The 24,651-nt window shown below is 46.7% G+C and overlaps 1 protein-coding gene across 1 annotated transcript in view; it reads right to left on the bottom strand.

Annotated features, from left to right (window-relative positions):
* Nucleotides 1-24,651, bottom strand: part of ATRX (ATRX chromatin remodeler) — a 1,138,900-nt gene that overhangs the window by 719,845 nt on the left and 394,404 nt on the right. The window contains exon 13 of the mRNA XM_069211061.1: nt 8,775-8,895. Coding sequence (XP_069067162.1) covers nt 8,775-8,895 — 121 coding nt within the window. The remainder of the gene's footprint in view (nt 1-8,774; nt 8,896-24,651) is intronic.

The raw sequence follows: 24,651 nt of genomic DNA on the forward strand, positions 1-24,651 counted from the left end.
GGGCTGCGAACTAACATCACACTAAAAACTCCTGCGGGACCGAACAGCCAAAATAGCCGTCCCTGCGGACCTGACTGTCTAGGCAATAGTGCTAGGTAAACGTATGTAAAGATGCCCACGTTGCGGGCTGACATATCCATGAGGTAGCAGCAGTTGCTCTGGTAGAATAAGCCCGCACACCACCCACAGGGGGCTGCTTTTTAACCAAAGCGCAGCACATTTTGATGTAGAGGACTACCCATCGTGAGATGCTCCTCTTCTGCACCACTTTCCCTTTTTTCGCACCCACATATCTCACAAAAAGTGGATCGTCCACCTGGAAATTTTTGGTATGATCTAGATAGTGCATGTGCTGAGTGAGGGGTCCCCAGGGTGGCATAAGACATGCTGCAGCCCTTAGAGACCTTCCCTGGCATCAGGGCCCTAGGTACCAGGGGTACCAGTTACAAGGGACTTACCTGAGTGCCAGGGTTGTGCCAATTGTGGAGTCAAAGGTACAGTTTAGGGAAATAACACTGGTGCTGGGGCCTGGTTAGCAGGGTCCCAGCACCCTTTCAATCAAAACTTAGCATCAGCAAAGGCAAAAGGTTAGGGGATAACCATGCCAAGGAGGCATTTCCTTACACACGCCGCTTTTTTTGGGTCCAGACAGTGGAGTCTCTCCTCCTCATGAGAAGGATGTGGAGGTGTGTAAAAAGTAGGCAAGGTGATAGATTGGCCTACGTGAAAAGGCGTTACCACTTTGGGAAGAAAGGAATCCCTGATAAGAAGCACTTTGTCAGGATGCACAGCTAAGAATGGCGGATACAAAGAAAAAGCAGGAATCTCACTATGCAAGCAGAGGTGATGGCAATCAAGAAAGCTGTTTTAAGGGTTAAGAGCCGTAAAGGACAGTTGTGGAGTGGCTTGAAAGGGTCGCACATGAGGTATGTGAGGACCAAGTTCAAATCTCACTGGGGCATGATAAACTGGGCAGGAGGAAACATGAGTGAGGCCTTTAAGAAACCTCCAAACAATGGGAGATTTGAAAAAAGAAGGTTGGTCTGGTAGCCTTAAGAAGGCAGAGATGGCAGACTAATATCCCTTGAGGGTGCCTAGTGGAGAGCCCTGTTGGGCAAGAGAGAGAATAAAGAGTACAACATCTGAGAGAAGTGCAGAGGGGATCAACAGATTTGTTGGTACACTATGCCACAAATTTCTTCCAACAATAGGCATATACCGTTTTGGTGGAGGGACACCTGGCTGCCAAGATGACATTATAGACTTCGGGTGGAAGGTCAAAAGCAGTCAACCGTTGCCGCTCAATCTCCAAGCAAGGAGGCAGAGACTAGACAGGTTTGGGTGGATAACCGTCCCCTGCTGCTGCGACAGAAGATCCTCCTGAAGGGGCAGTCTGATCAGAGGATCGATGGTCATGCTCAAGAGCTCGGTATACCAGACTCTTCGTCCCCAGTCCGGAGCTACCAAGATTATTTGGGCCCAGTCTTGCCTGATCTTCTTCAGAACTCTCAGCAGAAGTGGTATTGGTGGGAAGGCGTACAGGAGGCCTAAGTTCCACTCATGACGAAAACATCGCAGAGCGAGTGCCGCCTTGGAAACTCCAATGCGCAAAACAGCTGACTTTGCGCGTCCTCTGCAGAGGTGAACAGATCTAACCAAGGCTCTCCCCACTGCTGAAAGAGACCTTGCGCCACCTCCAGATGGAGACTCCATTTGTTATCGACTATGCATCGATAGCTGAGTTAGTCTGCTCTGGCGTTCAATGAGCCCGCCAGATGTTGAACCACCAGGGAAATGCCCTGGCTTTCCAGCCATGTCCAGAAGCGAAGAGCCTCTTGACAGTGGGTCCATGACCACACTCCACCCTGCTTGTTGCAATACCACATGGCGGTGGTGTTGTCGGATAACACCTGCACCACTTTCCCTTTGAGAGAGGTAAGGAATGATCGATCTACAGCCCGGACTCCGCCAGAGACCAGAGGCCTCTGATCTCCACCTCTCCCATGTGGCCACCTCATCCTAGGAGTGATGCATCTGTCACTATTGTGAGATCTGGTTGGGGAAGAGAGAGGGATCTGTTATTGACCCAGCCTGGATTCGACAACCACCAGTGCAAGACTTTCGCAGTTCCCTCCGAGATCTGAACCATGTTGGAGAGATTCCCCTGATGCTGTCCCCACTGGAACTTCAGTTCCTACTGCAGAGCCCGCATATGCCATCTGGCATGTCGGACCAGCAGGATGCAGGATGCCATGAGGCCCAGCAGCCTCAGAGCCATTCTCAACGACATACAGGATAGAGGCTGAAACATAGGTATCATAGCCCGAATATCCTGGACTTGCTTTTCAGGAGGATAAGCCAGAAACTGCACTGTGTCCATCCATCACAGGCCCTGGTGACTAGTTAATGCTGTCTGCCTAGTACGGTGCCCGGACAGTACAGGTTCCACTCAATAATGAAAAGCAACTCAAGGAAGGGGGTAGCGACTAAAACCAGGGGGTGGTTTTGAATAGTGATCAGCAGAGGCATTAGGACAGAACCAAACAGGGCCCTCCTCACTGCACTGGCTCGGACTCAGGTCGGGCAAAGTGGCTGGTGCTGCCACACATAGGCTCCTCTCGGGTTGGCTTGACACTGCAAGCCCGAAGTGGGACGGGTATGCCTAGATGTGAGTCCTGTGCTCACTATGCCACCAGATTCAAGCTAGCCTGGCTGATATGGGTTGATACCCTGAAACCAGTCCCAGGATGCTGGTTTCTGGTTCAGGGAGGACCTGGCCTGGCAGTCTGGGCTGGACTGATCCCATAGGGAGCAAGGTCAAGATTGATTTGCATAAGGCTGGGTCCAAACAAATGCATGAGGAGCACACAAAAAAATGGACGGATTAAACCAGATCTGTGAATGGGGGAGAATGTTTGATTTGTTCCACCCTTCCTCCATCATGTTGTTTTTGTAATATTTTAAGTAACCCCTACAGCAGGCCTTACATCCCTAAGACAGGGTGCATTATATTACAGGTGACAACATATCTGCAAGAGCATATATGACCCTGCTATGTCTGTGACAATACTTAGGCATAGTAAGTGATCAGGGAAGCTATTATAAGTGCATATGCTGGACACTGGTCAATACAAATTCCCCAGTTACATAATGAATTCACTTGAAATTAGGGATGTTTGTTATCAAACATCTCATATTAATAAAAACCTCACTGATTCCAATGATGGATTTATTAATTCATGCACCCAGAGGGAGCCTTAGAGGTGCCCCCTGAAAATCTACTAACTGCTGGTGTGCTGACTGACTGATTTTCACCAGCCTGCCACAGACAAGTTTGCTCTCAGGTGGTCAGGATCAAAGCCTACACAACCCTCCCAACAGGATGATCTGCAAATCTGCATTCCAAGGCAGGAGGCTTCAGAAGAGCACACCGCCTCTGATATGCAAATCTGGCTTTCCTCTGAGGAGATTCTGATCCCCTTGCTCCAAAACCCTTTTGCTACCTGGACAGGTGGGAAAATTAGCTATGCTGGAGGCGGGTTGCACTGTCAGGCTGCACACACCTCTAGGGTGACCAGCCTGACGAGAACCCCAAATTAGGAATCCCACCATCTTATTTGTGATGGAATTAGGAATTCTGGGACAGGGCGATACCCCCTCCCCAAAGGAGGAGGACATCTGGGGGGCATAGTAACGCCAGGGGTAAGTAGCCCATTGTCAACTATCACTCACTACCCTTTAAATCCTCTAAATTGAGTATTTAGGGGACCTCCTGATACCAGGACTTCAGATTTTCGTTGGACACAAAAACAGGCATGGACGATGAAGAGACTGACGCGAGAATAGAGGAGCATGACTGACTTGGCACCAACCCTGCCAGCCTGCCTGCTGCACCTCAATCTTGTGAGTCAACTGGCCTGCTGCCATCGTGCAGACTCCAAGAAACCTGGACATCAGCCAGTGCCAATCGCCAGAAGAATCTCCCTTGGAGCAGAAGAGCGGTTTCCCTGCATCTGCGGGCACCCAAGAAGAACTGAGAGGACCCAGGACTGCCTAAACCCGACACTGAACCCATGTGTCCTAGCCCAAGTTGAAGTGGGCCAACGACTCCCTGGCCATCCAGAGACAAAGCTTACCTTGGGCTCTCCCACTGTGGACTTTAAAGAGCCTGCAGCCTCTGTCTGCAGACCATCCTCCGGTGACGGAAACCCAACTGTTTACTACATATCTGCATCCGGACGCCCTGGAAAGAAGAGAAGAGGACCACAGGTGTCCCTATGTCGCGAGCCTTGTGAGACCTGAGCTCACTGGTTGGTTCAGTTGGACTGGACCCCCAGTCCATGACTGCAGTCTTCTTCTGCAGGTCCCCTCTACTGTGACAGCTAGCAGTTATGGAAACCCAGTGATCCAAAACACCTGTGCACCCGGCTGCCCCAGAGTAAGGAGAAAAGGACCACTGGTGTCCCTATGTCCATGAGCATCACAAGAACTGAACCCCTTTGATGGTTCCCCTGGACTGGTCCCCCAGTCCAAACCTGCAGCATTTTTCTGACCGGACTGATCTCTATTGACTTCCACGGGGCACGTACTGGAGCTCAGATGCATATCGTTGATATTCTTTCTCTGCATATTGAATATGAGACCAATTTGGACAGTCTGTGATAATGTGGTCAGTGGTGCATGAGGAGGTACATGTTAGGGAAATCTGCTGAAGCAGTCAATCCATACGTCAGTCCCCTTTGTCTCTGGTTGGTAGAACCACAGGTGCACTCTAGGCTTTTTTTTTGTTCTGTGCAGATCAACAGACCGAATTGAGGGAAACCCCAGTAGTAGAAGGAGTTGTGAATGACACTCATGGTTTCCATGAGTCAATCTATTTAGAGAGTTAACTTGAATATTCTGGACCCCAGGAGATGGCCTTCAGTGATCCTCTGTTAACCAATTCCAGACTGTTTGGGTTTCTAGCAACAAGGCTTTGGACATTGTTCCCCCCTGGTTGTTCACACAGTGATTGTGTTGTCTGACTCAACGAGGAAGTTAGCCCTGAAGAATAGAAGGCAAATAAAAAAAAAACTTCTGAGCCAGACGTACAGCTCCCAGCCTCAGCAAACCAATGCGCACATAAATGTGAGGGAAGCATCTTTCTCTACCCCTTGGTTTGAACCTCATGATGAAAAAGTAATTCCATTGATGGGGTTCTTCACACGATGTCACCACTTGAGAGAATGTGCTGCACCGGCAAAAGGTGTTCTTTTACTCCTAATTGTCTGAGAACTGACTCCAATGTTCTTCCGGACATTCCTGTTATAGTCTCACAAGGAGCCCAAGGTTGAGGAACAGAATGACACAGGGTCCTAGATAGTGAGTACACTGCACTGGGGGTGATGTTGATTTCTTGTGAGTCACAACTGAAAGTTGAAACAGTCACCTGTAAATGTTGATGAGCCTTCTGAGATGTTGATGCTTCGATCAGGCAGTCAACAAGATGAAGATCTTGCGCCTCCTGAGGTATTCTGTGACATTAACCATGCACTTCGAGAATGCTCTTGGGGCAGACAAGGTCAAACGGAGGGATTTTGTACTGGTAGTGACTGCTGTAAACCAAGAATCTCAGGAACTGCCATTGCTTCTCAATACTGGTATACAGAAGTACGCATCTTAAAGAGCTATGGAGCATAGCCAATCCCCTTGATGTATCTGTGGGTACGTTTGATGTAATACTGGCACCTTAAACTTTCTTTTGTATCCATTTGTTTGAAAAAAATTAAAAATAACACCAATAGATTTTCTTTCAGGACAGAAGTACAAGCTCCACGGCTTGCTTCTGCAGAAGCACATTTACTTCTTGTCAAAGCCTTTCCAGAGGTAGCAGGTGGAGGATGGTAAATCTTAGTAGGCATTCTGAACAATATTCAGTACCCATGCATGTTTTATGGTGGATCAGCTCTCTTTCAGTGAGTTGAAAAAGCTAGCCCGCACAAGAGTGGGTAATGTAAGAAGGGAAGTGGACGCTCATAATTTTGTCACTGTAGGAGTTTTCCTGCTGCAGCTGATTGGTGACTTGCATATACCTCTTGTTGCTGCCTTTGTTGGTGCGAAGGCCTGCGTAGCTATTGTTGGTAACCTTGAGGCCTCTGATGGGTTTGAACCCTTTGTGGGTAGGATCGCTGATCGTAAGGTTATTAAGTGTGCATCCCTTTTTACCTTTCATTTCTCTATAGATCAGCTTTCAAGGTCTCCATTATGGCTTTCTTACAAGTCATTTCTTCATCTGTGTAACTTCCCAAAAAAGGGTGCCAGAGAAATAAGTTGAGAATTCTTTTTTGAGATGCTGGCTTGAGGGCCATAAGTCTTAACTAAAATATTAAGGCCAATCTGCAACAATATCCATGTGCAGTCAACAGAGATGATCCCACAGCCACACTGATATCATGCCCTCTTGGAAGATTATCCACAAATCGTTGAGGGGAGTCTTAAAGATTGGTTGTATTTCCCCAGAATGGCAAAACTTGCGGAACTTATATTATTGGCCGCTGTACCATATACCTTCTATCTGACAGAATCCAGTTTTGTGCTTTCATTGTCTAGTGGAACCGTAGATGAGCGTACAGTTACATGAACCTTTTTTGCTTGTCAGAGGATAAAACAGAATCAGGCAGACGATCTGAACAAAGGAATAGAGGAACCCTATCAGGATCCCTGTGCTTCTTTGTACACTGGATGGCACAACTTTAGATGCCTTGATAAAGGTTTAAGGCATAATGTCACAGCCAGCTTTAACAGGCCTGCAACTAGTGGAGACACCAGTCTTGAGGTTGAAAGATGGTGAAGAGTATCAAAAAGAATCACCAAAGTAGTAGCAGACAGAGGAATGTTCAGTTGGTTAGCTTCCTGGATCAGCACCTCCTGAAATATGTTGATAGCATCAAATGAGGAAACCCAGGCTGTAGGAGAGTCAGTTAATCGAGGAAAAAAACTGCTTGGGTCAGTCAATGTGAGGTAGGGACATGTCTCGCTCCGTGGCAAGAGCTGAATCTACAGAAAGGAGACTTGGATCTTCTTGGTGCTACAGGTGGTCTTGATGGAGCCTGAGACCCCCAAAGGCACCAAGAGAGGAACTGCAGGTAGAAGAGGCAGAGGAGTCACTGGCAAAACTGCATTGTGGAAGTGAATGCTAATTAAAAGGTGCTGGAGAATCCTAAATGACCACTGGGATTATGGTCTAGATGGCAAATGTGAGCTTGACTATTCAGAGTCCGATGCAGTAGGCAACCTTTTCCCCTTCATCCTTCCGATCAAATCTGCTCATTTGTGAATGGAAACAAAAAAAGAACCAATGTTTCTCTACGCCATGGTGTCTCTCAAAGTCGAAAGTCTTCTATATCTCAACTTCGACCCAGTATTCAATGGTGAACAAGTTGGTACTGTAATTCACCTTATTGTCTAAATCCGGTACGCTGAACGGTGGTGCTGCTGTTTTTCAAGTGTGATGCATTTTTTGGATCACCCTCTACTGGAGCCATTAGAGTGGTGGTAGAGCACTGGTAGGGTAATGAGCATCCCCTTTCTCATGCAACATCCCTTCTGCTTCAGATAGCACCTCCTACAATCTGCACAGCTACTTTTTTCTATGAAGGTCAATCTTCTCTCTGTCCTTCAGGGTACACAGGGAAAAGGTTCTGCAGTGAGTAACGTTTGTCTGGGATGTGACTGTCAAGCGGGCAAAGTATACACAGATCATAGAGATTCGATTTTGCCACAAATAAAGGTGTAATTTTTGTATGACGTAATATAAATATTTTCTGTCAGAAAATGGCAGAAAAACACTTGAGGTCAAAAACGTTGAGTGAAGCTGGTTTAAAACAAATATAAAGAGGTTTAAGTGGAAAAAAGCCAAAAACACCTAGCTCAGTGCTCCGAGATATCATTATCAGGACTAGGTAAAAACAAACCAGGTACCTACCATGCGACGCTGGACATGATGGGATACAAGAGGGAAATGGGCCCTATAAGGTGACGTGTTAGTTTTCATGCTAACAATCTAGTTTCTCAATGCGATTCTTCTTGATTTCACCCGCTGCAGCATATGACAAGGATGTTATAACATTTACCAGTCAGTAAAGGCAACAATTTATCATCTCTTCCAGGGCTACTCACCTAATCCACCTTTTCCTCTGCTAATTTCTTAAAATATTCAAGGTTTGGCACTACCCTCTTTAACCAATAAATTAATTTTGCCAGTGTCTGCACAAGCTTCACAACTTTACTTTAATGATGCTTTGTCTTTACTATATGTATCACTAATACACAGAATCTAGATAACTGCATTAAGTTCAGCCTATGAACTGTTGAACCCCATCAACGACCGCTACAGAACAAAAAGATTTTGAGGGTAGTGCCAGAGGTGATGGAATAATGCGGATCACGAGCCCATACATTTAGGGAAGATATTTGTCCCTTCAGAAATAATCTTATATATAGCTCAGGACATTTATCTGGTGTAGGATGTTGAACTGTGTTATTTTGGCTAACATATTGAATACAATTTCTTTGTGCTTCCCTTTTCGTCTTTTGCTATATGAAGAGTCACAGTTAAGGAACTACTGTTTTTTTTTGCTTACTAAACAAATAATATAATTCCTCCCATAACATTGCTCGTTTTTAGAATTTGAATTTACAACCATCTGTTAAGATTGACATTTCTTTAAAAATCTTAATATGAGTGGCCTTCTGAATTATTTAGTGTGTCTAGAAATTCAAAACAAGCTTCATACCTTGTCCTGGGTCTTTGATCCGAATCACTGTCACTCACTTCTTCACTAATGCCACTTTCACTGGCTGCTGCACTGTCACGAGATTTTTTGAAATCTGAATCATTCGAATCATCACTGTTGACTAAAAAAAAATATAGGCTATTTTAATTATCTTGGGTGGTTTTGCAGACTGATGAACTACTTGTAATTCCAATTGAATTTAGAAGAAAAATTAGGTGAACTCAGGCAAAACATAGTAACAAGAAAAGAAAATGTTACTTACCCCCTTAAGCATCTTTTTGTGACAAGGAGTGCTGTAGGTCCACATGTTGTGCATACTCATGCTATCTAGGGTTGGGCTTGGATGCGTGCAAGTTGCTTTTCTTTGAAGAACTCTTCTCAAGTCACTAGGTGTGACTCCACCTCTTGCATACAATGTGCATGGTTATCAACTTGATTGTTAGATTCTTTTACCGCACAACTGGTGAGGATGACTGGTGCAGTCACACAGGAAAGAGCATGATGATCATGCAAGGGAAGTAGAAAGTAATGGTAACTGCAAACAGTCAGAGACGTCCAGTGAGTAGGGTGGGAGCATGTGAAACTACATGCCAAGAACAGATACCTACAGAATAAATAACATTTTCTGTTCGAAGCATGTGTGGCTGTAGATACATACTGTATATATAAGTAGTCCTCCCCTAAGCAGTGGCTAGACTGTGGATGTTACAGAAGACTGAAAAAGGGCATGCAGTATAACCTGGCCAACATTTGCTTGTTGGGAGGCTAATAGGACTACACAGTAGCTGCTTTACAAATGTCAGCCATAGGGATGCTCCCAAGAAAAGCCATGGAGGCCCCTTTATTTCTCATGGAATGGGCCCTAGGAGAAACAGGCAAAATTCTTAGCTTTTGCGTAACAGGTTTGTAGAAAAATGGCTCTCTGTTCTCCCCCACTTTTTAGGGTCAAGCCTGTGCTGCATGCGCTTGCGCATGCGTATCGCAGCGAGACTCTTTTGTATTTAGAAAAGGGCTCGGAGCCCTGTCAACTTCACGTCAGTGTTTATTGGTTCGTGGGCTTGCCTAATAAAATCTGCTTGGTTTCATTAGTCGAAGGCATGCATACGTCATGCCTTTTCCGGTGGCTAGCCCTTCTCGAGCGCAGCAACCAAGTACAGAAAACATGCGAGGCTCGCTGTTTTCCATCGGGCTTGTGGACTACTTTTTCTGTAATTTACGAGTGCGATCTCACTTGGCAGAAGTCGAGTGCTTTACATTGTTAATTTCACTTTTTCGGGTTGTGTACATAAATGCACTTTTGTCTGATAGGTGAAAAGTCAGGTTAGGAGTTTACAACGCGATCAGCTCTAACATGAGCAAAGGCGAGACTCGTTGCATTTTAAATGCTTGTTGCTTATATTGATGCCGACTTGACTGAGAAGTGTGCTGGGACCCTGCTAACCAGGCCCCAGCACCAGTGTTCCTTCAATTAAAAATGTATTATTGTTCCACAATTGGCACATGCCTGGCACACAGTTAAGTCCCTTATAAAAAGATAGCAGTGGTACAAAGGGCCCTGTGACCAGGGAAGGTCCCTAAGGGCTGTAACGTGTTGTGCCACCCTAAGGGACCCCTCACCTAACACATGCACACTGCCATAGCAGATTGTGTGTGTTGGTGGGGAGAAAAAGGCAAAGTCGACATGTCATCCCCCTTAGGAAGCCATGCACACAAAATACTGTCTGTGGCATAGGTAAGTCACCCCTCTAGCAGGCCTTACAGCCCTAAGTCAGGGTGCACTATACCACAAGTGAGGGCATAGCTGCATGCCCCTACAGTGTCTAAGTCCATTCTTAGACATTGTAAGCACAGTGTGGCCATATTAAGTATATGGTCTGGGAGTTAGTCAAAAACGAACTCCACAGTTCCATAATGGCTACACCGAATACTGGGACGTTTGTTATCAAACTTCTCAGAATAATAAACCGACACTGATGCCAGTGTTGGATTTATTACAAAATGAACACAGAGGGGATCTTTGAAGATGCCCCCTGTAATTTACCCAATCTTTCAGTGCAGGTCTGACTGCTCAGTGCCAGCCTGCCACTGAGACGAGTTTCTCAGGGGTGAGAGCCTTTGTGCTCTCTGAGGACAGAAACAAAGCGTGCACTGGGTGGAGGTGCTTGAACTGGAACACCTGGCAGTGAGGTTCAAAGGCTCATGCCTTTTGTTACAGCACCCTAGGGCATCCCAGCTTGTGGAGATTGCCCCCACTTTTGGCGGTAAGGCAGGAGAGGATAATGAGAAAAACAAGGAGGAGTCAATCACCAGTCAGGACAGCCCCTAAGGTGTCTTGAGCTGAGGTGACCCCTGCCTTTAGAATCCTACATCTTGAGTTTGGAGGATTCTCCAATAGGAATAGGGATGTGCCCCCCCCTCCCCTCAGGGAGGAGGCACAAGGAGGGTGTAGCCACCCTCCAGGACAGTAGCCATTGGCTACTGCCCTCCTGACCTAAACACACCCCTAAATTCAGTATTCAGGGGTGACCCAGAACCCAGGAAATCAGATTCCTGCAACCTACACAAAGAAGAAGGACTGCTGACCTGAAAGACCTGCAGAGACGACGGAATCGACAACTGCTTTGGCCCCAGCCCTACCGGCCTGTCTCCAGACTCAAAGAAAACTGCACAGCGACGCATCCAACAGGGACCAGCGACCTCTGAAACCTTAGAGGGCTGCCCTGAACCCGAAGGACCAAGAAACTCCAGAGAACAGCGGCACTGTTCAAAACAGCAACAACTCTGCAACTTCCTTGCAACTTTTAAAGACCTCACTCTTCCCTCCAGAAGCGTGAGACTCCACACTCTGCACCCGAGCTCCAGAGAACCAACACTACAGGGAGGACTCCCAGGCGACTGCGACCTCATGAGTAACCTGAGACGACCCCCCTGCGCCCCCACAGCGATGCCTGCAGAGGGGATCCAGAGGCTCCCACTGACCGCGATATATTTTTCTATATAAAAACTATTGGCCTGGAGTTAGGTCTTTGAGTGTGCGTTCCTCATTTATTGCCTGTGTGTGTACAACAAATGCTTAACACTACCTCGGATAAGCCTACTGCTCGACCACACTACCACAAAATAGAGTATTAGAATTATCTAATTATGCCACTATCTTACCTCTAAGGGGAACCCTTGGACTCTGTGCACACTATTTCTTACTTTGAAATAGTATATACAGAGCCAACTTCCTACAAGGTTAGAATGCATTTAACTATTCATCTGGCTAGGTCTGTTTTCAATAAGGTCTTTTCTTTATGAGGTTCAGAAAAAAAAAACTGACAGTTGCTGGGCTTTTCTAAATCGTTTTGTTCTATCAATATAGTACATTAAGGCGTGTTGCCGTCTGAAGTATTAAGAGCTTTTTCTGCAACTGAGTCAGGTTGTGGAAAGAAGCCTGGAGGTTCTACAGAATGGTTAAGGTGGACAGAAGAGGCCACATTAGAAAGAAATGTATGCTTGGTACAAAGGACCACCCTAACTCTGAGCCTGAAAGAAAGGTTCTTCCAAGGTTAAAGCCTTAAGCTCACTAACACCATAGTGATGCGATAGCTAGAAGAAAAGCTACTTTCCAAGAAAGAAACTGTAAGGGACAAGAGGGGCTTGAACAGGAGACCCACAAGTCTAGTGAGGACAATATTTAGATTCCACACCGGAGCTGGAGTCACCCAGGAAGCAATTACTCTTTTCAGCCCCTCCATAAAAGCTTTGATGACTGGAATCCTGTAGAGTGACTTATGCTGCCTATTCTGGAGATATGCAGCCACAGCAGCCGGGTGTAAATGAATGGAGGTGAAGAATAGACCATACATTTGGAGGTGCAGGAGGGAACAAACAATTATCTGAACTGAGGCTGCAGGTGGGTCAATGTGGTTTGAGAGAAAGTAGCAGACACATCTTTTCTATCTTTTCCACCCGGCAGAGGAGCAGGCACAAGTAGTTGGCCTGAGAGCTTCTTCAGAATATTCATGCTTTTTGGAGGAAGGTTGAAATAACCAAATTATAAGACCTCAGAAGCCAAATTGCAAGGTTGTCTGATTTCTCCATGATTCTGTGTGAAAAGCTCTTGCCTGTTGTGGAGCCTGTTGTGCAGAACCATCGAAGGTTTGCAAACCAGGGTTTTCTGGCCCAAGTGGAGGCCACTAGGATGAAGGTGTGAGAGGTCTGCTGTAGCTTCCGAACCACAATTGTAATGAGAGGGAGAGGTGGAAAAGCACAGGCAAATATCCTTGACCAGTTCATCAATAGTGCTTTGCCCATGGACTGTGGGCATAGGAATCTAGAGGTGGAGTATAGGCATTCAGTATGTTTGCTGCTGTGGCGAAGATGTCCATGTCTGGAAAGCCCCATTGCTGGAAGTAGAGAAGGGGAGTTCCGGGTGGAGTTCTCACTCATCAACCTGTTGCCACATCCTGCTAAGAAGGGTAGCAAGATCACTGTCCATTCCCAGGAGGTATTCCACCAACAGGTGGATCCTGTGAAGAAGAGCCCAGCACCATATGAACTGAGCTAACAGAAAAACCTGATGGGAGCGGGTGGCCTTGCCTCTAAATGTAATACATGGCTTTCATGTTAGTCTGTAAAAGGATTACTTTGCCCACTATGTAGAGGAGGAAGGTCTTGATGGCTAGATGGACATCTGGCAGCTCCAGATAGTTGAGATCCCTATGAGTGGAACCCCACTGGTCAGCGACAGTCAGGTCTTGTACCCAAGTCCTGCACGGACTGAGTGATACGTCCATTGTGATCTGTAGAACTGGGGTGAGAAAAGGACGGCCCATAACAAGTTGTTGATGATCCACCACTGCAGAAAGAGGTGTGGGGGCTGTTTAGTGACCCTTCTTTTGAGACCACTGGTGCATTAGGCATTCCTGCAGTGGATGCATTTGCAATCTTGCGTGGGGTACTATGGCGATGCAGAAGGCCATCATGCAGGCAGACAACTGTCTGTACTGTGACCTGTTGATTTGGTTGAAAAAGTGATAACGTCAAGAAAGAAGGAATGGTTTCTTACCTGTAACTCCAGTTCTCTCGTAGGGGTATTTCCATGATAGTCATAAGCACTGAATAGTTCTGCGCGCCTGCGGGGACCCCGGAGCACTGTTGTGTAATATATTCTTAAGTGCAATCATCAGCTCCTTGACAAAAAAGGTCTGTGAAAAACACTTGAGAATAACAATGTGCAGCCTATGTGAACAGCTACACAGGCCAAATTGTTAGAAGAAAAAACAGTTGTAGTGTAAATTCACGTTTAAACCTCAATTTATTCTATAAATACATAAATAAATACATTCTCATATTTTATTTACACCTCTCATGAGAATAAAACAATGTAGGGCAGTGTAGCCCATAGGCTGCCATTATACAGAATGAAAATAGAGCTGTGCCTTTAAGAAAGTAAAGTCTTCCTGTTTCCCATCATGCACAGCAAAAGGCAGTTGCCTCAGTTCTTTTTTGGAGGCTAGTAACCTGACATGAAGAAACAAAACATTTGTTGGAGTACCAACCTATATAATATTCATGTTCTATGTCAACTCCACCGGGGAGGAGGGAGGGTTGCTTATGACTATCATGGAAATACCCCTACGAGAGAACTGGAGTTACAGGTAAGAAACCATTCCTTCTCTCGTAGGGGATTTCCATGTATAGTCATAAGCACTGAATAGAGTAGCAAGCCCATCCCCATAACCGCGGTGGAGTAGACATAAGAATACTGAGAAAACATGAATCATGCAAACAAATTCTTGAGCAAGGCCTGTCCAACCTGCGCATCTGCCCTAGCGTCTGTATCAAGGCAGTAATGCTTAGTAAAGGTATGGACCGACCTCCAAGTGGCAGCCTTGCATATTTCTGCCAAAGGGACATTTCTCATCAAGGCTACAGTATCTGCTTTCCCTCTGTTAGAGTGGGCTTTTGGCCTACCACCAAGGGATTTGTTTGCTAACTGATAACATAACATTATACATGAAACAATCCACCTGGATAAAGATTGTTTAGATGTGCCCAAACCTGTTCTGATTGGGCCATAGTTAATAAAAAGCTGTTGTGATTTTCGTAAGCTTTTTGTCCTGTCCAAGTAAAATTTCAAGACTCTCTTTACATCCAGAGAGTGCAGAGTTCTCTCAGCAGGAGTAGCTGGATTCTGAAAGAAAGTCGGTAATGAAATTGTTTGGTTCACATGGAAGTCGGAGACTACCTTAGGTAAAAATTTTGGATGAGTTCTCATTACCACTTTCGCAGAATGAAAAACCGTGTAGGGTTCCTGAGCACAAAGGGCCTGGATTTCGCTGACCCTACGCGCTGAAGTGATTGCCACCAGAAAAGCAGCTTTCCATGTGAGATGCTGCAGCGATGCCTTATGTATCGGCTCGAATGGCGGCAGCATCAGACGTGATAAGACAACGTTTAGTTCCCATGGAGGAGAAGGCTTTCTAATGGGAGGAAAAACCTTCTTTAAACCTTCTAGGAAATCCTTAATAATCGGAATCCGAAAAAAGGAAGTTTGTGAAGGACTCTTTCTGTATGCCGTTACCGCCGCCAAGTGAACTTTTATTGACGACAGTTGTAAGCCCGATTTTGCCAAACTTAACAAGTATGGCAGGATAGATTTTTCTCCACAGGAAACCGGGTCAATGTTGTTGTGTAAACACCAAATGCAGAATCTCTTCCACTTGCTTGCATAGGCTGATCGTGTGGAAGGGCGCTTTGCTTCCTTCAGAATTTCCATACAGTCCTGAGGTAGGTTCAAGTGTCCATATTGCACTAGCTCAGGAGCCATGCTGCCAAACTCAACGATGAGGGGTTGGGATGAGATAGCTGCCCTCTGAACTTCGTGAGAAGGTCCGGACGATATGGTAGCCTGATGTGTGGTTTGAGTGACCGGTGAAGAAGGTCTGGGAACCACCACTGGCGTGGCCACTCCGGAGCAATTAGGATCATTTTGGTCTGAGCATTGGACAGCTTCTGGAGGACCGCCGGAATCAGGGGAAGCGGTGGAAAAGCTTAAAGAAATGCTCCCGACCAGCTTATCCATAGGGCATTCCCCAATGTCCCTGGATGGTAATATCTGGAGGCGAAGTTTTGGCATTTTTTGTTTTCTGGGGTTGCGAATAGGTCTGTAGAGGGGGTACCCCAGAGTGCGAAAATGGAATGAACGACGTCGTCGTGTAGTACCCATTCGTGGTTCTCGTCCATTACCCGACTGAGGGCATCCGCTTGAACATTCTGGATGCCGGGCAGGTGAGTTGCCACTAGCGACAGGTTCCTGGCTAGAAGCCAATGCCAGATTGTCTGAGCCTCTCTGGATAAAATTCTGGACCTGGTGCCTCCTTGTTTGTTCACGTAGTACATAGTGGCCACGTTGTCTGTCTGGAGAAGGAGAGTTTCCGTTCTCAGAGAGGGAAGGAAGGCTTTGAGCGCAAGGTGGACTGTGCGAAGTTCCAGCAGGTTGATGTGATAGAGACTCTCTCTCTGTGACCACTCGCCTTGGACTCGAAGATGTTCCATGTGCGCCCCCCATCCGAGCAGTGACGCATCTGTTACGATGGTTTGAGATGGGGGCCGTTGTTGGAACGGAATCCCCACCAAGAGATTGCTGGGTAAACACCACCACTTGAGGGATTGTAGGGTGTGAGGAGAAAGAAGGACTTTGTTCTCCCAATCGTCCCTCAGTTGACACCACTGATCCTCCAGATTTTCCTGCAATGGTCTCATATGGAGGCGAGCATTGGGAACCAGATGGATACAAGACGCCATCGAGCCCAGTAGAGAAGCTATTATTCTTGCAGTGGCTTGAGGTCTTTCCTGCAGTTGTTTGCACTTTTGGAGAATCGATAACCGTCGTTCCTCCGAAGGAAACACCTTTCCTAGCCTGGTATCTACAATGGCCCCTAAGTAATGCAACCTCTGAACAGGTGTTGCTGTAGATTTCAGGAGATTGACTTGAAGACCAAGTTTTTGCAGCAGTTGTAGAGTCCATTCGAAATGTTGTTGTGCCTCGAGACAACTGGAGGCCTTTATGAGCCAATCGTCTAGATAGGGGTAGACGAATATTCGCTGTTTCCTCAAGTGGGCGGCTACTACCGCCATGCATTTGGAAAAAGCTGATTTTAGGCCGAAAGGTAGAACTGAAAATTGGTAATGGCGTTTTCCGACGGTGAACCTTAGGAATTTTCGATGTTTCTTGGTTACTGGGATATGAAAGTAAGCGTCGCAAAGATCTATCGCACAGAGCCAGTCGCCCTGACGTAGATGTGGGTAAATTTGGTGTAAGGCTAACATCCTGAATTTTTCTTTGCGAATCCATTTGTTTGCTGTCCTCAGATCTAAGATGGGACGAAACTCTTGTTTGTCTTTTTTTGGTACAAGGAAATATCTCGAATAAATCCCCTTCCCTTGTTGGCTGATGGGAACGGGTTCTATGGCTCTTTTTTGCAATAGGATATTGACCTCTAACTGTAGAGCTTCGAGATGGTGGTTGGCTGTTTTGGGTGAAACAGATGGTGGAGAACTGGTGAATCTGAGAGCGTAACCATGTCTCACAATATTCAATACCCAGGCGTCTGTTGTGATGCGTAGCCACTCGTCCAGATGATTTGAGATACTTCCCCCTACCGGAGTGGATAACGGAGGAGGGGGAAGACAAGATTCAGGGCTTAGACGTGGGAGCCTGTCGAGTTGCCTGAGTTTGAGGTGTTGAACGACCCCTTGTCGACCTTCGCTGAGTGGAAAAACCCCTTTGATGCTGCTGTTGTTGCTGCTGCTGGGGGCGCGAAGACATCCAGTGTGGCGACTGATACCGGTGGGTGAAAAGTCGTCGTTGATATGGCCGGAAAACCTTTCTTTGTTCTTTCGGTCTTTCCATGCCTACCGCTTTCAGGGTATCTAGTTCAGCCTTCATTCTAGCCATCTCGTCATCGGCATGAGAACCGAACAAGGTGGAGCCCGAGAAAGGCAAGTTTTGTATTCTCTGCTGCGCTTCAGGTTTGAGTGATGTAAGTCTCAACCATGCATGCCTTCTGAGCGCTATCCCGTGTGCATAATTGTGTGTGGATAGCACCGAAGAGTCAGCTGCAGCACTTATAATTTGGTTAGAAACCATGGCTCCCTCACCCACGACCTCCAGGAAATCTTCCCTTTTATCCTTAGGAAGATGTTCCGCAAACTGCATTAAAGAGTCCCAGAGGGCACGGTCGTATCGCCCTAATAACGCAGTAGCACTGGCTGCCTTCATCGTGACGGCTGCAGTAGAACATACTTTTCGTCCTGCAGCATCTATCTTTCTGCTCTCTTTATCTGGAGGCAAAGAAGAAGACGGTGAGGTTGAATGCAGTTTCTTTGCCGCTACTATGACCACCGAATCAGGTACTGGGTCCGACCTCAAGAATAGAGGATCTTGTTCTGGTGGACGATATTTTTTAATAAGTCTGGAAGGAGCAGACTTTGTTGCGGCCGGTGCAAGGAAAATATCCATTACTGGTTCAAGGAGACCTGGAACCAGTGGAAGCAAAGGTCTGGAAGATGTCCTGTGATGCAAGGTCTCGAAGATCACTGACGTCGATGGGGCAGGTACCGCCAGCGGGATGTTCAGCTTGGTCGCCCCTCATACTAAGACCTCCTGGAACGTATTCACATCATCTATGGGGGACACTCTCGGGGACGGTGAGTCCGATAGGGTTGGAGAGTAGTCCTGTGTAGACGAAGAAGAACGTCTGATGTGAATGCTGAGATCTCTGTGATTCATGACGGTGCCGAGAGGAAGAAGAGCGTCTAGAGGAATGTCCCGAATGTCTTACAGACCGCGTTGGAGTCCTCAAAACAGACTCTGAAGGAGGAGCCGGAAGAGGCGCCGTAGGTGTTACCGGCGTCTGTGGCAATGGTGATTGTCGAGGAGAGAGTTGTGGAGACGCTGGAAGGAGTGAAGCCGAGGATTCTGAGGTTGTATAAACCCTTCTAGGTCTTTTTGATTGTCTCGACGTCGACACACTCCTCGACGTCGAAGTACGGTGACGGCGAGTGCCCTTCGCCGTCGATTCTTCTCGCCGTTGAGAATCTCTCGACGACGACCCTCGACGTCGCCGTGATGACTGAACGCCTACAACGTCGAGCACCCCTCGACGTTGATCGCTCTCGCCGTGTCGACGGCGAGCCGGATTCAGATCTCCTCGACGTGGAACGTCCTCGCCGTGTCGACGGCGACCCAGATCTCGACGGCGAAAGTCCATGCCGTCTCGACGGCGAAATCGTCGTCGACGGCGAGCGATGTCTCTTTCTCGCCGGCGAACCACTCCTCGATGGCGAGCATGTTGGCGCCGTTCCTTGCCTCGACGTCCTCGAAGTCGTCGGAGACCTGTGCCGTTTTTGAGCCGGTCTGGTCGGAGTTATAGAGGAAACAGTGTGAGCCCTGGTAGAAGACTGACCTTCTCCTCGCTCTGTGGTAGAATGACCACTTTTCCTCCTGTCCTCTTTCGCCTGGAGTCGGATCTTCTCCCTGTCACGAAGGGTCCTTCTGGAGAAGGTTTTGCAGATGTCACACGACTCCGGTTTGTGGCTGGATGGAAGGCAAATTATGCAGACCCGATGTGGATCTGTTTTGGCCTTTTTTCTGCCACAAGAAGGGCATTTGTCAAACAGTGAAGGCATTTCTGAAGTAGAAAAACCTCAAAATTCTGTCAGAATCTAACAGAAAAAAATAGAAAATGATCACTCAATGTTAAAAACGTCGAGTGAAATTGAAATTCAAAAGATTTTAAATGAATTTCTGTCACAAAAGGATTTTGTGAGGTAGAGCTCAATGCTTCAGGGTCCTGTCAGAAAGGAGCCGGAAAAAAGAACTGAGGCAACTGCCTTTTGCTGTGCATGATGGGAAACAGGAAGACTTTACTTTCTTAAAGGCACAGCTCTATTTTCATTCTGTATAATGGCAGCCTATGGGCTACACTGCCCTACATTGTTTTATTCTCATGAGAGGTGTAAATAAAATATGAGAATGTATTTATTTATGTATTTATAGAATAAATTGAGGTTTAAACGTGAATTTACACTACAACTGTTTTTTCTTCTAACAATTTGGCCTGTGTAGCTGTTCACATAGGCTGCACATTGTTATTCTTAAGTGTTTTTCACAGACCTTTTTTGTCAAGGAGCTGATGATTGCACTTAAGAATATATTACACAACAGTGCTCCGGGGTCCCCGCAGGCGCGCGGAACTATTCAGTGCTTATGACTATACATGGAAATCCCCTACGAGAGAAATAAGTTACTTTCCTGTAACTGTAGTTCTCAAGTATTGAAAGCTTTCACAGATTCACATGCTTGAATACTTCCCCGTCGTCGAGATGGGAGTTCCTGGTGGAATATACAACCTAGGCCTGAAGATGTACATACACAATACATGGACTATGCCTCAATAGAATAACCCATCACAGTCGTTTTGTAAAATAGACCCAAACTCAAATTTGAACCAATCATATTGCCTCACCCCATAGAACCTCCTGTGAGGAGCTGCCTTCCCTCAGATTTTCCGAGCATAAGAGCTGTAATAATAAAGAACACTGAGAAAAGAGAGAAGGTGAGCTCCCCCGGGGAGGCGGGTGGGCCGCATGTGAATCTATGAAAGTTTCCAATACTGGAGAACTACAGCTACAGGTAGGTAACTTATTTCTTACTCAAGTAGTGGAACTTTCAGAGATTCACATGCTTGAATAAGAGTAGCAAGCATTAACTAACACATTTTCTGTACTGGCAAACACTGTTCATTTCACCATAAGGTATCATTAGCATTAGACAGATAAATGCAAAGCAACAAAAGTGAACCTTCTGAAACAAATGAATATGCATAAGAGTTACGTTAATAGAGAACAGAAAATGTGCTATTAGATCAAAAGCGGATGGTGGGAAAACAAACAGCTCACCTTATCGGAACAAATGTCTAAGGACTGCTTGACCCACCGTTGCATCTAGGAGCATCTCAGCATCCAGGTAGTAATGCTTTGTGAAGGAGTGTGCTGTTCTCCACGTGGCTGCTCGACAGATGTCTGGCAGTGATACCCCAGAGAAGAGCGCACAGGATGTAGATACTGCTCTGGTAGAATGTGCACGTACTCTGGCACCCTCTGAAGGCGCAAGGCTATTGCGCTTGAGATCCATCTACAAATAGTCAGTTTAGTAACAGGATGCCCTCTTCTGGGCGCACTAAATGCCACAAATAGTTGGTTTGACTTCCAGATCAAGTATATTTGCTGCAGATAAAATGTAAGGCATTGTTTGACGTCCAAGGAATGCAGCGATCTTTCTGCCCCAGTCTGAGGTCGTGGAAATAAAGTCTTTAGCACTACTGGCTCATTAATATGGAAGCTGGACGGAACTTTGGGGATAAACTTAGGGTTTGTCCGCAGGATGACTTCATCGTCCGCAAACCTCATGAAGGGTTCCTGGATGGTAAATGCTTGGATCTCGCTTTCTCTACAAGCAATGTTAAAGCCAAGAGGAGCACTACCTTTCAGGTGAGATACTTAATGTCAGACTTATGAATGGGTTTGAATGGCTTCTTCATTAGTTGACCCAGGACTGTATTTAGCTGCCAAGCTGGAGGCGGTGCTTTAACTGGAGGAAAAGATCGGAACAACCCTTTCATGAACTGCTTGATAAGCCAATGAGACCAGAGGGATGGTCGTTTAGATAGCAGCTAGGTGAACTTTAATGGATGCATGCGCGAGACCAGACCGCGCCAGATGGAGAAGATACGGTAAAATCTGCTCTGCAGTAGATGTAAGCAGATGAATGCCATTTGGGGCACACCATAAACAAAACCGTTTCCATTTTAATTTGTACGTTTTACTAGTGCTATCAGCACGTGCTTTAGCTAAACTGGTTTGACAGTCAACAGGGATATTCAGATGGCCAAACTCATTGAACTCAGGAGCCATGCACATAATATGAGAGACTTGGGATCCGGATGCCTCAACTGGCCCTGGCTGACGGTTAGTAGCTCCGGTATAGGTGCTAACCTGATGGGAGGACACGAGGACAGCAACAGAAGTTCAGTGTACCACAGTTGACATGGCCAGGCTGGAGCAATTAGGATTATCTGGCAAGGTTCCGATTTGATCTTGCCAATTACCCGCGGAAGAAGAGGTATCGGAGGAAAATCATAAGCATACATCCCTGACCACACTATCGAAAGGGCATTTCCCCACAACCCTGGTTGGTGATGCCAGCTTGCATAAAACCGGCATTTCGCGTTCTGTGACATCGCGAAGAGGTCCACGTTTGGTTTTCCCCACCTGAGAATTATTGCACCCAGCATCCTATGATTCGGCTCCCACTCGTGGGAAGATGTGCCGAGCCTGCTTAGGGAGTCTGCTGTGGTGTTGCTCACTCCCGGAAAATGTTCTGCTCGTATGTGCACTGAATGCTGAATGCACCAGGTCCAAATGGTTTGAGCTTCTATGGACAGTAAATGAGACCGAGTTCCTCCTGGTTTGTTTACTTAGTGCATGGTGGTTGTATTGTCCGTCCGGACAAGTACCGATGAGCCTTGGATTCTTGGCAGAAAAGCCTGCAATGCCAGGTATACTGCTCTGAGCCCGAGGAGGTTGATGTGAAGAGTAGCATGAGAGGGGGGCCACCTGCCACTCACTTGAAGATCCTGAAGGCATGCACCACCATCCCTCCATGGAAGCATCCGTTGTAATCGTAAACGGAAGAGTCTAACCTGAGAATTCTAGACCCTTAGAGATGTTTGCCGGTGTTGACCAACAATGGAGGGAGTCAACAATCCTTGCTGTTATTTGTATCATGTCCCCGAAGGAACCTTGCGTCTGTTTCCACTGTTTGTCGAGCTCTTCTTGAAGAGGGTGCATCCAAAGGTGACAATGGGGAATTAGACTGATACAGGAGGACATCACCCCCAGTAATGATTTGAAATCGAACTGAAAGAAACTTTCTTCTTCGAATTGCATCTGCTAGGGTAAGAAGTTTAATTTGACGTTCCTCCGATGGGAATGCCTTTGAGTTGTGTCCAGTATAGCTCCCAGGAAGACTATTCTTCTGGTAGGCTGAAGGTGAGACTTGTCTCTGTTGAGAGTGAGACCTAGTTGATGAAAGAGGCGTAACATGGTCTTGAGAGAGTGACTGGTTGCTAAAGGCTAAAGACATCTGCACTCTAGTTGTCCAGATATGGGAATATCTGGTGTTTGAAATGCCTCAGATATGTTGTAACAGGAGCTACGCATTTTGTGAAAATCGGGGGAGCGGATCTGAGTCTGAAAGGTAGCACTTTGAATTGAAAGTGCCAGCCGGCTACTATGAATCTTAAGAATTTTCTGTGCTTGGGGTGAATGGGTAAGTGGAAGTAGGCATCCTGCAGATCTAGGGAAGCCATGAAATCCCCTCTGTTGAGAAGTTGCAAGACATCCTTCAATGTCACCATGCGGAAGGATTGCTTCTTGAGATGTTTGTTGAGCTGCCTCAGATCCAGGATGGGTCTCCATAAACAAGACTTCTTTCTGATGAGGAAGAAGCAAGAATAGAAACTGCTTCCTTTATGCGAAGAAGAGACTACCTCTATCACCCCTTTGGATAACATGACATCTATTTCCAGAAGGAGAAGATGTAGATGTTAACATTTCTGGGAAGGCGGAGTCGGGTGATGTGTCAAAGAAGGAGAGGTAGCCGGCCCCTGGAGGTTGTCATTGCCTGCAGGTGTAGTCCTTAGATTGTCTCCCCGCCTTCCCTCTAGGAGGAGGTCTGTTGTATGCCGCCGCCAGAGGTTGCCTCTGTTGGTACTGGGGTCTGGAAGATCGGTACTCGGAGGAATAAGTTGGGTACCTGAAAGATTGGTAGCCACCTTGAAAGAAAGAGGTGTCCTCTACACCTGGCTCCTCGACAGGGTGTGTGCTTATACTGCAGTGACCTGGCAGTATCTGTATCTGTTTTGATTGCTTGAAGAGCATTGTCCACATTCTTACCAAACAGGTCTTGCCCATTGTAAGGGAGGTCCAGGATCTTGGTTTGAACATCCGGTCTAAAATTTGTGGCCTTAAGCCACCCTTGATGCCTTATGACAGCTGAACCAGCGAGGAGCCGAAACCCCATAGCGGCAATGTCCAGAGAACAGTCAATCACCTCTGCAGACGTGCGTTGACCCTCCATGAGGATCTTTCTCTCTTCAGACTTGCCGGAATCTGGAAGATCGACAGAGTGCGAGATGTCTGACCACAGTTGCCTGTCATAACGCCCAGGGGCGCCAGGGAATTTGCAGCATGGACCACAATGGCAGACATAGAAGAAAACCTTTTACCAATGTTGTTGAGGCGCCTTCCGTCTTTGTCTGGAGATGCAGACAGAGGTGCTGAAGGATTTCTGGAGCGTCACTGATCAGCCTGAGAAACCACTGAATGAGGTTTTTGATGACCCACCAGGCAAGCAGGGGCGTCCCTCTGTTGCTTTATATTTTTTGTCCAGCTTTGGTAATACCGCTGGCACCGTCGCTGGATTCCTCATAATTTTTAATCCCTGTTTCCATACATGTTCAATGATAGGGATTGCTCTAACCAGTTTACTATGCGGCTCCTTAAAGTTATAAAAAGCAGTCCTGCTGTGTGGATGGCATTTGCAGCTCAAACCACGCAGCCGCTTTTTCTAATAGATTGTGAAAAGAGCCAATATCTTCTGGAGGGGATTCAACTGCCATTGGCTCCGGTGAAGGGGGTGCTGCGAGCACATAATCATCCCATTCATCCTGGTCTGAAAGAACTTCTCCTTCCTCAGCCGCTTCGTCCGAAGAGGCTTGGACTTGAGGACTCTGTGGAGCTTGAGGAGGAATTTGCGGCGCAG

The sequence above is a fragment of the Pleurodeles waltl genome, chromosome 2_1 (genome assembly GCF_031143425.1).
Source record: "Pleurodeles waltl isolate 20211129_DDA chromosome 2_1, aPleWal1.hap1.20221129, whole genome shotgun sequence".
NCBI lineage: Eukaryota > Metazoa > Chordata > Amphibia > Caudata > Salamandridae > Pleurodeles > Pleurodeles waltl.